We start from the raw sequence: 17,781 nt of genomic DNA, 5'->3' as shown, positions 1-17,781 counted from the left end.
CTAAGAGACAAATGCAGGACTTCAGTAGCTGCAGCTTTAAAACTGCATTTCTTAAGGGTAGAAAAATCTGCATCTTAATTAATAAAAGAAACAAATTGAACTGGAGATATTAAAATCTTACTTTATTTTTCTTTTGTCTTATACATTAAGGAATAACCCCATCCACCCAACTTACTCAAAACAAAAAGAAAGAAACAGTAACTCACTGAGAAAATATAACTGAAAAAATGCATGGTTAATGAGCAGACATCCAGGCTACTGGAATTGCTAAGAATGATCAAGAGCAGGTTCTTCCTATTGGAAAACCTGTGTTGGCTCTCTCCCTGACCATACACTGAATGAATGGTCTGTGTTTCTGCACTAACTATAGTAACTGTTTTAGGTTTATAACATGCCAAATGAAACGTGTACAGCAAGTCTTTGGCAGATGTTAGCCTGAAGCCACATAAACAAAGGGGTGTTTTCTCAGTATGGTCCTCTGATGAGCATACTGCATCAGGAGAAGTTGCTCACATGCCCAGGGCCACTACTGATATGCCTTGCAATTTACAAAATTTAAATACCCTTATTCAAGTATAATTTCCTTCCTTTCCTTTCCCTTTGTATATTATAAGCTCTTTGAGACATGGTTTATCTTTATAATCTCGAATTCTGGTTATCCCTAGGTGAATCAGATGTGATTCAAATTAATTATGCTGACTTCTCTGAAGAAGATAGCATCATCCTGAAGTCCTATAAGTTGAATTGTTCTTGTCGCCAGTAACTGGGGATGTCCGTACTCCATGGAACATAAATTTCTGGAATGTTCACTGCATTATGTAGCTATGCTTTGCAATACTCATGTCGATGCCTTCTCCAGACTTTGCCAACCTACGAGTTTCCCAGTCAAAGGAGGACTAATTGCTTATCTTCGCATAGTGCCCAGCACAAAGAGGCCCAGTTTCAATTAGGTCTGATATACCTTTTTGCACATAATAAAAAAAAAACTATTTTGATGAAGTCATATTTAGCACTATACTGTGATTTGCCTGCCAGGAAAACTATGTGTGAGAGAAATATTTTATTATCAGTCTGTGAGGGATTAGGATAGAGGAACACTGGGATGACATTCCACTTTAAAATTATGCCTGGAAGTGATTACTCCACCAGGTTTTGAGGTGGAAAATTTCCAAAGGAAACTCCACAAGAAAAAGTAAAGGTAGTAAATTTATGAGTACTTTCTCATACACAGAAGGATTCAGCTGTTAGTAAAGCTCTGCACTCTCAGTAACTGAGATAATTAGACTAATGAATGTAAATTTTATTGAAATTAAGTTGTCAGTTAAGCATTTGACCTTTAATTGATGCTGGTAAAGGGGTAAAGTTGGAGAATAAGTGACAAAGGACATTCAAGTACATCAGCGAAATGTGCTACAGTTTATGTTTCCATCATACAAATGTAAGGATAGGCATGATTAGCTGCCAATAATAGTAAGATCAACTGCTTTCTCCTCTGCCTAAATATTCATTCATGTACTCAACAATGCTAATCAGAAATTAGAACACTTGAGTGATATCTTTGGTAGTGCTTCAGATCAGCTGGTACCTTTGGCGGGGTCTCGGATCCTGGGTATTCTCTCTGGTCCAGCTTCTTCCAGCGTTGCATCAGCTTAGTTACCATCGGGGTGCTGAAATCTACTAGCTGAAATCCAGTCACATTGGCTCCTCCATGCATAAATCTCTCCAGAGAAATATCTTTGAATCCCTAGAAAATCAATTTAAGATTTTGTTTGCCCTCCTACACCACTATGGGTCCAATCTGTTCTAGGTCAGCACACTAGCATAAAGAATGCACACCAGCAGGATTCCATTAGAAGGCAAAATTTAAAACCAGAGAGTAATACTGAATCTTCATCGATAATTTCCATTTGTGCAATGAAGAAACAAAACCAAGAAATAAATTTCCCACATTATTGCTAGGGTGGTCTTGACAGCTAAGCAACACATTGCTGGGAATGGCACTGAGTTTTTGAAGAAATGCCTTTGGCAAATGAACTGAAAACTGCCTGCAGAATATTAAAACCTTAATCCAATTTCCCTCAAAGTTGGCAGATTTGAATGAGCACTGTACTAGTGCTTTAAAAAATGCATTCCTCTTCCTTTGCATGTTTGAAAAATGAAAACTATTCTTTAAATATATTTAGTCCAAGATTCATTGTTTAGGCTGAAAATGTCTGAAATAATGAGATACTACAACAGACATTAGAAGGCAAAGACAGCAGATGAGGATCTCACTGTTAACGCAAGGAAAACATAACACAGAATCACAGTTCTGTGATTTAGGAGTGTTTTAGCTGTCAGATCTGTTATATCTGCTATATATTGAAAACCTAGTCTGATGCCCAACATTAAAAGAGAAAATAAAGTCCATATACCTCCTGACTCCATATACTCCTTTCCTAGCTGCTATCTTAAAGGCTAGTTCAGAGACATCTTATTTTTATTTTCTTAAATTCCTCTGACTGGCATTTATCAGTGAAAACAGAAGTGTAAACTTAACTTAGAAATTTTTAGGAAAAAATTTTGTGGGGTACTGACCCAATAATCCAGGGTTAAAAAAAACCCTGTAAAGACAGAGATTTGATTCATGTCCTAAGGAATATCGACAGTAAATACAAAAGGTGACACATTAGGTCATATTACCCCCATTTTTGAACAGACAGTAGATAACTGTGTGCCCCTGCTGAAGCAGAGGAGTAGATGTGTCTATCTCCCCTGAATACCCCACCAGCATTTCTCTGCAACATCCAGTTCCTTGTTTACAGCACCTATTTTGCATGGGAAAAATTCCTTGGAGAACTATAAAATTGTAATGCTGAAAAATTTAATTTGTAAAACCTAAGAGAATATACATGTCTCATTTAAAACACCTGAGGCCCTAAAAATAATCTGAAGTGACCTTAAGGTACAAGTACAGGAAAGCACAATAAAATATTTCATGTCAACTAAAATTCCTTGAGGGAGGGTAGAAAGAAAACAGTTCAAAGCATACATTAGACTCTGTCCTACATTCACCGTACTTTGCCAGGCACGTTTTTGGCTTAAAAAATGAGTTATTTTAACAATAAAATATTGAATTTACTCCTTCTTTGCCCTCTTCTGAACATTATCTGTGTGAACATCCAGTTTGAGTGAACTTAGAGTGAAAATACCAAACTAGTCATTGGACTGGAAATAGCTGGTCTTACATGAAAATGAATGTTCCCTGGACAATGTAGAAAAGTTACCTACAGAATGGCTACGTTATTAACAATAAAAAGATGAGTCAAAAATCACTGTAGTCCTGCAAATTCTAATTTAGCCACAAGGTACAGTCCTAGCAGTCCTCTACACTACACTGATGATTTTTTAAAAAATTTAGAAGGATAACATAGCGCCCTTCATATCTAGATGGCTACAACAGCAAACCCAAGTTCTTTTACGTATCATAAAGAATATGTTCTGTACAACCACATATTAGAGAAAAATGGGAAATGTTGTGTGAAGTGCTATAACTTCTAAGTAAAACTGAGTGTTTCACTTACCGAGCAGGAGTATAATTCTAGAAAAGTATCTTACCAGGTTGGCAACAATATAATGGTATCCTTTAACATGCTTTCCAACGCTCACAATCTGTGAGGGAAATAAAAAAGAAAAAAGAAAAACAATGTCATATTCTTTTCTTTCACACAAGTTATATAAAGTTAAGAGTCTATCTCTAATAATGTAACTATAACTTTCCAGGGGCTTAATCATGGGAAAAAGTTAAAATTGAAGGGAGTAAAGTAATGAAATGGTAATCTCAGTGTCTTCTGTATTGAAAATGTTACTGCGGTATAGCATTTAATTAAGTAAAGCAATTATCTACAGGATACAAATTCAGAAGGAGAACGTCACAAATTAGCTACAAAGTTTATCCACTGATGTACTTTTTAATTTGAAATAAGTGCAGAATTTATGAATCATACTGGGTTTTCATCTCTTTTGATCAAAGCTGTTCGCCCTTGAGGTGGTCAAGTACTATGAGCATTTCTCAGCTCTTAGTAAAACAGTAAAGACTTTGGGAATGAGCATGAGCAAGGACAGAGCAAGAATAGTGAGGCTGCTTTTGAGTGTTTAATCAAAATATAGCATGAAGTGATGCAAGAAGGCAACAACCATGACGTGCAGCTGCTACAGTCCTGATAGGGCAAGATAAGCCACAGGATTTAGATAAAAACTATATCAACCCACTCCATGTATCACTATTATAGCAATTTCTGTGATGTGATGACCCTTATTTAATGTGCTGAAAACAAAAAATGAGATAATATTTTGTCAGTAGAAAATGCTGATAATAGACTAATTGCAGACTAAAGCTGCTTTTACTAAAGAAACTAACAGTACTACCTGTAAAATGCAGATTGTGTTCCAGTACAGTCCTTTGAACTCTTATTTTTGGTAGTCTACCACTCATTTAGAAAAAGTCTGCTTGCAGCCTAAATATCTTTTCCCTCCTCATGTACTCATCTCCACAAAACATTTTAGCTTCCCCCCAAATGAATAAATACGACACAGTAAAATTTTTGCGTGAAGTGCAAGTTATTCAATAAGTAATGGGAAACTTATGGATCTGTCTCCTTGCCCGCTTTGCAAACTTAGCTCTACACCATGTCTGAAGAATTGACAACTTCTTGCCTTTAGGGATCACACCTCACGTTCAAACAACAGAGCAAACACTCACTAAGCCTTGTAGTCCCTTTTCCCATTGCTGTAAAAAATAATATCATATGTTGGAGATGAGGACAAGTTGATGAAGGACTAAATAATTTGATCAAAGACACCCAAGGATCCAGGATCTATATGGGGAGTAAGAGCTGGAAATGTTTGATTCCTGACTCTGTTGTTCTAGGTCAATCAGTTGCCTTTTACTGCAGAGTGGAAGGGAAAATCCAAGGCATGTGGCATAAATATGTTGTCAGAACTGTTTTAATTTCATTATTTTAAAGTAATAAGTTAATAAGCAAATTTTCTTTTATCCTTTAACTCATTTCCAAAATTTTACTTCTTAAGTATAGTCTATAGCTAAAGTGTTTGTATTTAAAAAGAAAAACAAACTTAAAAAGCCCCAAAAGACACCACACCCCCCAAGCCATGATTGTTACCCTTCATATAAATGAATTTTAGACTCAATAAAACCCCTATTAAGATCAGTGATGGCTGCTAACATTTTATTAGGGGTGACAGAGAGAGAGAAGATACAATTTTCCATATTACTAACTCAATACATGTGAGGACGCTGGTGTCAAGTAATTTTTTTTGCATATAATGAAGAGGTTCAAATCCTGGCTGGTTTAACGGCTTCAGAAGGAATGTGATTCCTCATACCAATAATGCTTTTACATCTCTTCTCATTTAGCAGTATATGGTAATGAAAGTGTTTGCCTCTGCACTACGTGGAAACTGATATAGATAAAAAATTCAAATTTTTAAATGCAGCATCACAGTTTGAAAGTTATTAAGTGGACCAATATGTCTTAAGATCATAGAATCACAGAAGGGTTTGAATTGGAAGATACCATAAAGATCACCTAGTTCCAACCCCCCTGCCATGGGTAGGGACACCTTCCACTAGACCAGGTTGCTTAAAGCCCCATCCTGCCTGGTCTTGAACACCTTCAGGGATGGGGCATCCACACCTTCTCCGGGAAACTTGTTCCAGTGCCTCACCACCCTCAGAGCAAAGAATTTCTTCCTTGTATCTAAGCTAAATCACTCCACTTAGTAGTGAAAGGTCCATCTCCAGCTCTTTTGTAATCCCCCTTCAGGCAAAGGAAGACTGCAACGAAGATTTCCCAGAACGTTCTCTTCTCCAGGCTGAACAATCCCAACTCTCTCAGCCTGTCTTCACAGGAGAAGAAGAGCTCCAGCACCCTGGTAATTTTCATGATCCTCTTCTGGACTTGCTCAAACAGGTCCATGTGTTCCTGTGCTGAGGACCCCAAAGCTGGATGCAGCACTCCAGGTGGGTTCTCACCAGAGCAGGTGAATCATCTGCCCACACAGAATCACCTGCCCCAACCCAACCTGCCCCAATCACACTGCTTCTGATGCAGCCAGATGTGGCTGCTCTTTCTGCTGCAAGCCCACATTGTTGGGTCACAACGAGCTTCTCATCAGCAACACCTCCAAGTCTTTCTCCTCAGATCTGTTTTTAATCTATCCACCACCCAGCCTGTACTTGTATTTGCACAAACACCTGTCCCTGGTGTAGGATCTTGCACTTGGCCTTGCTTGAACTCCACGTGGTGCGCACAGGCGATGTCTGTGACATAGTAACTGTATATCCTCAGCTTAGGCAAATCAATGCAGCTCCCTTTGAGCTCTGGAAAGTTGACCTAGTTTTAGCAATTAAAACCCTTAGTGATCTGCTCCCTGGTCTGGTTTCATAACAAAAATTTTGATCATTACTGCTACATATCAGTCAAATAAAACAGGGACACAATTAATGTGTAAGCGTTGAGATACAACAGATAGATGTTCATTGTTGTCACAGTCAAAATGAGTAAATAATGTAAATGATTAACCAGATTTACTTCTGTCCTTGTTCCTAGAAAATGCATGTAGGTATCACTGCAGAATTCCTGGATTTGATGTGAACATCAAAACACAATAGTTTTGAAAAAAGAAATTTGAAATTTTCATCATATTCTCTCAAAACTTGTTTCTTAGGGAAAGTGATAAAAGTACAGATTTATGTATCATCTAGTTGTCTTAACTTCCTTTATAGTCTGTGGAAAAAGCAGGCACTTTGAGGAAATGATTCATCTTATTTTAAAGCATATGTGTAAAATTAATTAGACAGCCTGTCTCCTGAAAGTGCTTATTTTTCTGCACTCACTAAAAAAAGCGTTGATGGTGATTAGCTCTGATGTAGACACCTACATTTTACATCCCTAATGTTAACTGAGATGAATTTCACTCTAAAAATGTTGATTATGCAAATAGAAAAGAGAATAATTGTTTTTATTTCCAACCAAGATTGGATACAATTGTGATTTTGCATTTGAAAAGTCTTATAGTTATTGACCATACACAGTTTGAAAAGCAGGAACTGGTTATGATTTAAGAAAAAAGTGTCTCTTCAGTGAAACAGCTGTCAATATCTCATAGGTTTGAATATCCAAAATATACATACAGTCACTTTTCTTCTTCAATACTCAAAGCAGCAGATTATGATCTACACAACAGGATATGAATTCTTGTTACCTGAAGAACCACCTTTCTCTACACTGCACATCTACCCTGAGATAAACTGAGCCAATGAACTTAAGTGCTTTGTAACAAGGGAAGGCATTTGACAGCGACTCAGTCTGGAATGCAAACTTTCCTTCTCTATTCTTTAACTGGTTAGCAGTTTCTGAGAGATGAGACCTCAACCATTCCATACATGTAAGAGTAGATATTACCCAGAACCAAACACAGGCCTAAGATTTTTACAGATGAGACACTGTTCCAGAAAGTCTTTGCTATAGAAGTTTATTAATTCTGGAGGTACCTTAAAACCCAGGTACATCCTTGTGCATCCCTAAATACAGACCAAAAGGCCAAGCTCACTCATAGTCTAGAGAGAGGGTAGAATAGCATTGTCTAACATCTGCATTAGCAAGTAGGGCAGCTGGTAGGATAAGATCTGTATAGCAAAAGCTGTGGTGTTAAGGAGTTGGCATCCACAGCACACATTTCAGTATTTTACTGTGGACTCTCTAACCTGCTCACTAGGCTGAGCCCACATTACACTTCTGGGCACATCTTGTTTGGCATCATCCATATGAAAACAAGTTCATGCATTTTGAATCCAACCTTGATGTGAAACTCAGTAATTTGGAGATTCACTGTAAAAAAAAAAAAAAGCACACTCCTGGCACCAATGGTAATACTCTCACATGCCAATGGTAATCAAAAGTAACTAGAATTACATCACTGACTTTAAAGTGTGATAAAACCAGGGCCAGTGAGATGTGAATCTAACTTAGGCTTTAGGCACAACTCTGAACTTTGTGTCTTTATCATATGATACTGTTCTTTCAATTTAGATGAACAATAGCCTAGCCTAGGAAATTCAGAAACTATTCTACTACTAAAAAGAAGGGCTACCAAAGTGTCTGCTTTGTTTATTTTCTCTTTTTTTTTTTTTTCTTTTCATTTTCCTCTAAGTGGTAAGTTCACTGAATTTGATAAAACTATTTGCAGACTTACATTAGCATCAGAACAGAGAATCTGGCCCAAGTCATCCTCTGTTCTCTACTACTATGAAGTGGATATTGCATATCACTCATTTTAAAAGAATGCTTGACTTCTATAGCATGAAATGTCCCTCGTTATGATTTCCAGAAGATAGAGGTCAGTGCAGCTGGAGTGCAAAGGACTTATTTTCAGTTAAATATCTTCAAAGTGTGATAGCTGTGCATTACCAATTGGACTTTTAACAAAGGTTTTCCTCTTTGCTATTGTGTCACAATCCACTGCCTTAAGAAAAAGAACACCTGCAATAAAATGAAGTCTGTCTAACAAAATACAAAAAGTGTGGACACTTGTTAAAGAAGGAAGATTGAGACCTGTCCTGAAATATTGCAGCAGAAAGGGCAACGATATAAACCAGAACTGAAATGGGATTTTTAATACAATATCTGAAGCCAGGACAAATCTTTTACAAAGCCATAAAAAAGCAACTGAGAAACAAGCTTAATTTTATCAGCTAGTGCTCAAAAAAGGACGTTGTTGCTGGGGAAAGGGTGAACAACAACCAGAGAGGATGTTAAAGGCAAAAAACAAAGAATTGGCTCCTTCTCTCTTGTGAAGACAGGTGCTGAACTGAAAAAGGGGCATGCACACCTGCCCCTTGCACAACTGAGCAAAGAAGGATGCTTCCCACACAGCCCCCATGTCCACCATCAGCTGGCAGGGCAGAGCCCTGTGCAGTGCAGGAAGCTGCTGGGAAAGAAAACCTGTAGAGGTGACTCAAAGGTCATTAATCAGTGCCCTGAGTATGGCTAGTTGCTTCCTTCTGCTGCTAAAGTTGTTTGCATTCGAAGTCTACTCCCATGAAAGGCTCACTCAGAGCTAAATAGGATATGCAGACTTGTAGGGAAAAACGAGGCAAGGAAAGAGAGGAAGAGTGTAAGAAGAAAGGTCACTTCAAAAATCCTTTAAAACATTTGTATTTTTAATTTGTCTCCTAGTGTCTATTTGTTCTTTCAGTAACTGAGATAACATATTTGTCATGTCCAAACCTCATCAGTTGTGTGCTGCAGTGACAAAATGTGTTCTTACTACTGTGCAGTGTGAGACTAATACTGTGTGCAAAATCCCATCTGCTTTACAGAAATGAGGCTATGCAGAGCCCCTCCTGGCTCTGTGGGGTGAGGAAACCGCTGGTGACAGTGCTGGCAGCTGGTTCCTTCAAGGAGAACAACTATCAGTTTGCATTGACATTATAGTGTTGCATAGAAGCAACTCTAGCTCTATCCTAAAGGGGAAAAAAAAAGCATGGAGAGAAAAAAATGATGAAGAAAAGGCACTTTATGAATCTTCCAATCCCTCTGGGATTAAGAGATACACACAGAACTGCTACTATATCCCTGAAATAGTATGAAGCTCAACAATGCTGCCAGCAGCCTGAATTACTGGGTGCCATGCACATACCAAATTCTTTGCCTAATGCTTTGCTCCTGTGGTTCTGTGGGAGCAGAACTAAATGTGCACTTGATTCATGCAAATCTTATAGACATAGAGAAATACTGCAGACAGTCCATGCTATTTCTGACTCAAGAGATAAAGAAATCATTACGCCACTAAACTACATGCAAAAGCAGTGCCATCTCTTGATAAATACTTAGCTGTGTTGTGCTACTGATTGTTTGCATCAACATGCCTCTGTGCTTATGAAAAACTAGGAAGCAGAAGAAACTGTGAGGAATGATTGTTTAATCCATGTATCTGGTCAATTTTGGCCTTCCTGTCAGTATTATCTTGCAATTTATTAAAGTATGAATTTATTATTATCTTAAATTAGGTATGTTAGTGATCTAAATATGATTTGAAAAAATATCAGTTGCTATCTTCAGCTAGTGGACACACTGGAAACTGAGATGAGAAAAAAAATGTTTTTAAAGCCAGTCAACCTTAAAACTTGATCTCTTTAGAGAAATTCAGCAGTCAAATTCAGCATTACCTTTTCAAGTTTAGCATTCCTATGATAAAATATTAAGGGTAGATGAAGAATGAGTGGAATTTGTCAGCTTCTGTACTTTTCTCCATACAAGCATTCTTTTTAATTTCATTTTGATGGTAGTAATAATAATAATCATCATCATTTTTGGTGTGACAGCTCGGTCCATTTTACCCATCAGAGACATTTGGTTTTCAGTGCAAACACATACATGATACTTTCAGCAACATATCTCAAGGTTCTTCCCCAGTGTTAAGAAAGCTGAGGATCAACGAGGTCAAAGAACACATCCACAGAATCACACAATTTGCTGAGTTGGAAGGGACCCACAAGGGTCATTGAGTTCATCCCTCAGCCCCACAGGACCATCCCCAAGAGTCACACCATGCGCCTGAGAGTATCATCCAAATGCTTCTCCTGGGGAGCCTGTTCCAGTGCCCAACCACCCTCTGGGTGAAGCAGCACATTCTAATATCCAACCTAAACATCGCCTGACACAACTTCAGGCCATTCCCTTGGGTCCTGTCCCTGGTCACCACAGAGAAGAGATCAGTGCCTGCCCCTCCTCCTCCCCTCATGAAGTAGTTGTGGACTACAATGAGGTCTCCCCTCAGTCTCCTCTTCTCCAGGCTGAACAGACCAAGTGACCTCAGCTGCTCCTCATACAGCTTCTCCTCAAGGCCCTTCACCATCTTTGTTGCCCTCCTTTGTATGGTCTTCAACAGCTTAATATTTTTCCTAAACTGAATAACTAAATTAGGAGAACTATGAACATCATTCAAGATACTGTGCAGGTACTTCCTTATCATGCTTATTAATAGCAATTGTTAGCTGTTATTAATTAGAGGTTATTGATTTGTAATATTTATGAGATAGGATTAATGATAGTAGTAGGTTACTACATGAAAAATTTACCTCCATGTTTAATTTTTAATATTACACAGTATAATGTACATTCTTTTTATTATTATGTATCAGTTAAGCTGTGTACATTGAAGCATTAAATCTGTGCCAGATGCTGCATAACTATTTTCACTTCTTTGTTTAAAGGCAAATACAGCCCTGGCTGAGCAGTGAGGCTTGATCTTGCTGATACAGAGCACTGATAGAGCTGAGAAAAGTGCCCATCTACTGGGAAACATCCCACTTAATTCCTATGGGCTGGGGAGGGCAGGGAGCAGGAAAAGAATACTGGAATAAACCTGGCAGATCAGGAGATAAACTGATGACGTCTGACAGAAAAATTGATTCACTGTGCAAAATTCAGAAGAAAATGCTGCTCACAGTGGACACGTTGGAAGGCTTTGAACACACAGAGTGCTGAGGTTTGAACTTTCTCAGATGGAAAAGGGTGGGAGAGGATGGAGCTGCTACAGATGGAAGAAGAAAGGAAATCCACTGCCATTCATGCAGAAATGAGCAATTTTTTTTTTTTCTGAATATAGTCCTGCGTATGTCCAGTGGATATGTTTATGCACATATCTGTGTGTACAAATATAGAAACATACATTGTAAATGTTACTGCCTATGAAAAGCCTGAGAAAACAGAAATTAGGAGTACCAACATTCTTTTTCAGAAAGAAGTAAACATAAAGGTCCTAGGCAAAATGCAATTACAGTTAGTTTGTGTTTCCAGTTTGCTCTGCTGAGCTACACATTACGAAGACACAATTAAACTAAATTTCTGGCAAAAATTTGCCCAAGAGGGTTATTGGAAATAAGGAAGAAATACTTCACAGAGAATGAGGAGCCAAAACGCTGGAGAGGTATTTTGCCTGGCTTAGCGAAGGATTTTTTTAGATGTGGTCACATCTAAAGTGAGATTGATCTGATCACCCTGGTATTCCTTCTAGATGCTTCTGATGCAAGCACATTATAGGTTTGCAAGATTCAATACAAGATGATACACAGTTCGCTCACTCATAAGGTATTTCTGTCTCAAGAGCTGCCTACATGTGTGACAACAGAGTACTGGGAATCAAAGGATTAAATATGTGTACATTTGTGCTTTATTTCATGGCCTGACTCTCAATCTGACTCAAAAAACACAGCAGAACAGGTTAGGTACACACTGGATAGGAACAGGCTTTGCAGGAAAGCTCTTGAGGTTCTAGTAAATGAGTTTACCACAAGCTGTTCATGCATCCTCATGGCAAAGAAAACCACCAGCCTCTTAGACTGCACTGACAGCAGGTCGAGGGAGCTGATCCTTCCTCTCTGCTCAGCTCTGGTGAGGCCCACCTTCAGTGCCGTGTCCAGTGCCAGGCTCCCCAGTACGAGAGACATGGACATACTGAAGCAGGTCCACAGAAGGGCCACGAAGGGGACTGAAGCATCTGTCATGTGAGGAGAAGCTGAGAGGCTAGCCTGGAGAAGAAAGATCTCAGGCAGATCTTAGTATTATGTATAAATATGCAATGGGATGGTGCAGGGAAGAGGGTACCTGACTCTTTCTGGATGGCAGGAACAGAACAAAAGGCAAAGGATACAGGTTGCAACACAAGAAATTCCAGGAGCTACAAGTAATCCACTTTTCACATAAGATAGTCAAGTACTGAAACAGGTAATAAAGGGTTTGTGTGATCTCCATCCTTGGAAGCATCCAAAATTTGACTGAATAAATAACCTGATCTAAGCTTGCCCCCATCCCGAGCAGTGAGAATGTCTAGATAACCTTCAGAGGTGACTTCCAATCCCAATTCTGTTGTTTCTAGAATAGAACTGTTCATGTCAGCACTTCACAGCCTGAACTTCAAAACTTGTTCCAAAATCTGTCTAAAAACAAATCCCAGAACTCTAAGAATCCAGCTCCTTTTTTTCTGGTACCTTATTTGCTCTGCAGTGCTTAATATGTGCTGACAATGAGAATTCTGGCAGAAAAAGAAATGGGGGAACAAAACTTTTTGCTTCCAATTTCAACACTTTATGCTTTTGAAAGCTTCCTTACATAATTTTGCATGCCCTTTTCATATAGATTACCAGCAAAAAAGAAAAAAAAATATTGAAAGACTAAAAGGGTTAAGTATTTATAGTTAATAATATTATCCCTCATGATTCTTACACTTTTCAGCTTAATTATCAAATCTATTTCTAGTATTGACTGTATTGTACACCTGAATACATTTCTGAGCACTGCACAAAGTAAAAGAAATAGCTGTTAGATCAGCTATGGCTGAGGAAATGACAGTCTGCTTCTCCAGTTATAAGTGTTATTAGTGTCTGAAAAAGTAAAATGAACAAATACAACAGCTGAAAAAATATGTTTTCACTGAAATATTCAAAATTATTTTCTGTGATATTCTTCAAATCTGACCGCAGTTTCATTGTTTTATTACACTTCAGTACTGCTTGCAAAACAGTAAACAAAGAAATAATGAACGAAATCTATGACATGTATTTACTGAAAGCAAACTATCCCAGCCACCCAAATGCAAGTACGACTTAGGAGACAGTGACATGACATTTCCTTAAATGTGTGTTTTGCTATACATTGCTATACATTTTCAGTCGTCTTTCCTAAGGAATTCCTTTTTGTGCCACTGAGCTCTCTGTGGGTCTGCCTACCCATTTTTAAAAGCATTTGACAATTTCAGCTATATTTGAAAGGAGGAAAATGCCTCTAAGACATTGTCTAAGACATTAAGTCTGTACAGTCCTTATTAATACTGGCTGCTTGGTGGAAAACAGACCCATATGTTTTTGGCTACCAAAAGCATAGGAAGCATCTGGACACTACACCTCCTGTCTAACAGCTACTAGTTAGCACATGGGTAATGATGACTTCCACGTATTTCTTGATTAGCTATAGTAATTGCTGTTTCTTTCTTGCTCAGTACACTTCTGTGAAGAAAGAATTTATGGTGCTTGTGGAAGTGGTGGTCTAGGAGAACAACAAACCCACAAAAACCAAAGGGGTACATTTCTTTTGCCAATGTATTTATTTTGAAACATGGATTCTGGATTTCAGGTAGAAATTCAGTAAACACAGTTTAAAGTAGTGATTTTCTAATTTTAGTACACACATCCTTCAACCTTAGGCTGACTTGACTTCTGATTTTCAGTTAATAAACAAAAACATACATTATTTTGAAAATGCAGGAAGAAAAAAATCTAAAAGAAAGAGTAAGAAAATAAGCAAATCTCCCAATGAAAAGTGAGAGAAACACACTTATTGTGTGTTTCTTACTGTGTCCAATGTTATACTCTGGCCTGGAAAGTTCAGATCCTATACAGTTTGCTGCTGATGTTAGTGGATTAGTTGGGAGGAAATGGAAATTGTGTTACAACGGGTTTTAAACACTTGTTTTGTCTTAAACAGAAAGTTCTTTGTATTAAATTGAGGGGACCACTTTAGCAACAAAACTTGGAAAGAAGAAACACAAAACCAGAGAATTTTCCACGTCTCTCACTGACTTTCATCCTGGGATTCAAATAGAATATTTTTGTGCCTTTAAAAGACCACCTGCTGAAAGCATCATGAAAAAAGGGACATTGATAAACAAGGACATAACAGTCCTTGAAAGAATACGAATCACTAAAAATGCATTCTGCTATATAACTGTTGTATAAAACTCTGTAGATGTCATTTTGTCTTACTGTGTCTTCGTTTTAACTCCCTTTTGCTATCTTGTCCCAGCAAACTGCAAAAGTAAAAGTAAAAACAATTCCTAATTTCATGCCTTCAGGAAAATTGAACTTCATCTCTGCTTCCATTCACTTATGCAATACAAATAAAGGGCTACTATAGTTTACTTTTTGAATTGAAAACTTGTGGCACATTTTTTATTATGGCTGCGTATGAACAGATGAAACAAAGGGCCAGGTAAGTAAACTTGGGATACCCTTAATCAGAATCGGTGAGATCACTTACAAGGTTCTAGAGAACATTCTGTTAAGTAGCAAAAGTTGTTAAGAATAGATGTGCTTTCTCCACAATGGAAACACACCCTCCAGAAGCTATGCAGAAAGCTTCATAAAATCACAGAATCCTAGAATGGTTTGAGTTGAAAGGGAACTTAAAGATTATAGAGTTCAAACTCCCCTGCTATAGACATTTAACTGCTTTTGGGGCTCCTTCTCAGCACTGAAACACATTGGTTTTGTGTTATTTCTGGGGGTGAGCAGCAGTGGCCATGTCAAGCATTGAATCCCCTTGTGTTAAAGACTGGGGAGCTACCTCAAGCACCAGCACTGTCAGGGCTGCCCTGAGAGGCCACGGTGAGGGAGCAGTCCATGCCCTGAGCCACACCATCCCCAGCCATACACCAAGTCTACACTGGTCAGTCAAAATAGGTCAGGGCATGCTTGCCCTTCCCAAAGACAAGTCATGTGCATATGACTTAAAACAGGCAAGTAAAGAAAACACTTCTGGTAAAACTCTTGATGATTGTGTGCTGTCTTTCGGAGCCTGGAATTGCAGGATGATAAGGTCTGCCAGGGGAGTGTAAAGGAGTTTCACTCCCAGGTAATAAAAAGGTTTTCCTAGTTATGGCTGTTGTTAAGATGTTAAGGAGGCAGGGTGTTCTTTTACCACCTTGAGAATAATGGATAAAAAAAGCTCTAAAATTATCCTGGTATGCTTAAGTTACAGCAGATTCTAAAAAGCAGGTGGAGAACTGCTGACTCGGATAGGCTGAAGACACTGTCTGTCTTACTGATGAATCAAAAGAATAACTCTCTGACCACTGCAGAAATGGATGTCTTGTTCTAGGGTTGCATTTAAACAGGGATTTGAGCTGTTTAAACAGGGATTAGTGCTAGTTTTACTGGAACCAAGCAAAATATTTCCAGTAACCCCCAAATACCTCCAGTTGCTACTGGAGATTGTACAGTCTTGTGTGAGTGAGTGTGACCAAGTAGTGAAGCATAGCTTTAGTAAGAAAACCATCACAGTCTTGGCATATCCTTGAGAAGTAAGATCCAAAGCTTTTGCTGAGACTAAGACAGGAGGGTGCAATCCAAGCAAATCAGGTACAAACACTTGTGTGCAGCCTGAATACACCTCCCGGATTTAATGTAATGCCGGCCCTACTGTCCTTTTCTGGAATGGAAATCTGAAAATTAAACTCCCGTCTCTCCATACTTCACCACAAAAAGAATTCAGTATTGACCCTGCCCAAAACATAAGTCTCACCATAGCAACATAAAACCTAAAAGGAAGATCACATGATGAAAAATGTTGTGCATGGGCGGCGGGGGCGGGGGGGTGGGTGGCGGAGTCTGGAATTCAGATACATCATTGGGTTTCAGGAGAGAAGTTTTCTCTGAAGACAGGTCTCAGGTACAGAGTGTGGAGGTAGCTTCTATACACACCAGGGCACACAGAGAGGAGAAAATAAATGAGAAAAGATAATGAGCTAAGAAAAATACAGGAGACAAAAATAAATAGGAACTGGTGGCATTAAAGTAGCACAAGAAGTGAGGAAACACCAAGGTGCTAATTTTCTCAGCTGGGCAGCTGAAGTTGACAGAGAGCAGAAGACATCATGTGAAATAAGCAGGCCCCAGGTATGGTCAGGGGAGGAGCACATGAAATATATAATGGCCAGTCTTTGCGAACGAAGAACCGGGGAAGGTCTTTACACCTTCCAGCCTGCGCATTGGATTTTTTTTAGGTGAGACACAGTGTGCGCGGAACTGAGCCCACCCTTTAATCCTACGGTTCATCTGCCGGGGCTAAGCGAGCTTGGACAGTGGCAGCGAGGTCCTCAGGACGTAGATGGATTGCCTTACAGGGCTAACGAGCTCCATCTGCCCGGGGAGGGGCCCTGACTGGGAATCGAACCCGGGCCTCGGCAGTGACAGCGCCGCGTCCTTAACCACAGCCAGCGAAAGAGTCTCCAGTTTTCACTGCTTGAGGTACAGAGTCATGAGAAGTGTGAGTGTGTATATACATGGGCAGTCACTTGAGAAGAAACTCACAAGCCCAGAAGCCAGTTTCCCTCCCTTCATTAGCATAGATTTAAGGGCAAAGCACTTTGAGTTACAGTCTCATTACTGAGATTTAATTACTTTTCCTAAATGTTCTGCAGAACATTTACTTGTACATTGCAAAGTATTACAGTATAGTCACAACTCAGGCTCTCAATTATAGGAAAACTAGGCAGGAAAGAAGTTGAGTTAATTAGACCCACTGAACTTAATCAATTCCTCTGTGTATGTAGGGAAGAACATGCCAACTTTTAGTCCATCTGTGAAGTCACCTTCCCTGTCTACAACAAGTTATTAAAGCCTTCATGGCAAAGGGAAAAAATCAATGGCTGATATCTGAAAATGGGTGTTTTTTGCATTTTCTGCATTAGGCTAGTTCATTCTTGCTTCATTCCTATTTTTGAAAACTAAATGCTTTTGTGTCTGAAATTGCTTCTGACTGCCCATCCTTAAACGAGCACTTGGTCTTTGAAGGTCATATTGAAGCCCCAAACTAGCACTCCATGTCCACTTGTAAGACAGCCTTTCTAGGAAGACCAAGACCTTCACAATGGAGAGTAAAGCTGCAGCTCTTCTGCATACTTTATCTAGCCTGGCTATAATGCCATTCCTGCTTGTACAGT

General features: G+C 39.0%; 1 protein-coding gene across 10 annotated transcripts in view; it reads right to left on the bottom strand.

Annotated features, from left to right (window-relative positions):
* The window catches only part of GRIA4 (glutamate ionotropic receptor AMPA type subunit 4), a 219,350-nt gene that overhangs the window by 70,725 nt on the left and 130,844 nt on the right, over nucleotides 1-17,781 (bottom strand). For all 10 annotated transcript variants that reach the window (XR_003573074.1, XM_027900190.1, XM_027900122.1 and 7 more), the window contains exons 5-6: nucleotides 3,598-3,651; nucleotides 1,586-1,744 (exon numbers count right to left, since the gene is read on the bottom strand). Coding sequence is in view for 9 of the 10 variants with exons in the window: in XM_027900190.1 (XP_027755991.1) it covers nucleotides 1,586-1,744; nucleotides 3,598-3,651 (213 nt within the window). In the remaining variant the exon portion in view is untranslated. The remainder of the gene's footprint in view (nucleotides 1-1,585; nucleotides 1,745-3,597; nucleotides 3,652-17,781) is intronic.

This window comes from Empidonax traillii, unplaced genomic scaffold, assembly GCF_003031625.1.
Source record: "Empidonax traillii isolate 1590-97213 ecotype Southwest subspecies unplaced genomic scaffold, ASM303162v1 scaffold21:size2437335, whole genome shotgun sequence".
Taxonomy (NCBI): domain Eukaryota; kingdom Metazoa; phylum Chordata; class Aves; order Passeriformes; family Tyrannidae; genus Empidonax; species Empidonax traillii.
Note: the sequence above shows the minus strand (reverse complement) of the source record. Positions and strands in the feature narration are given on the sequence as shown.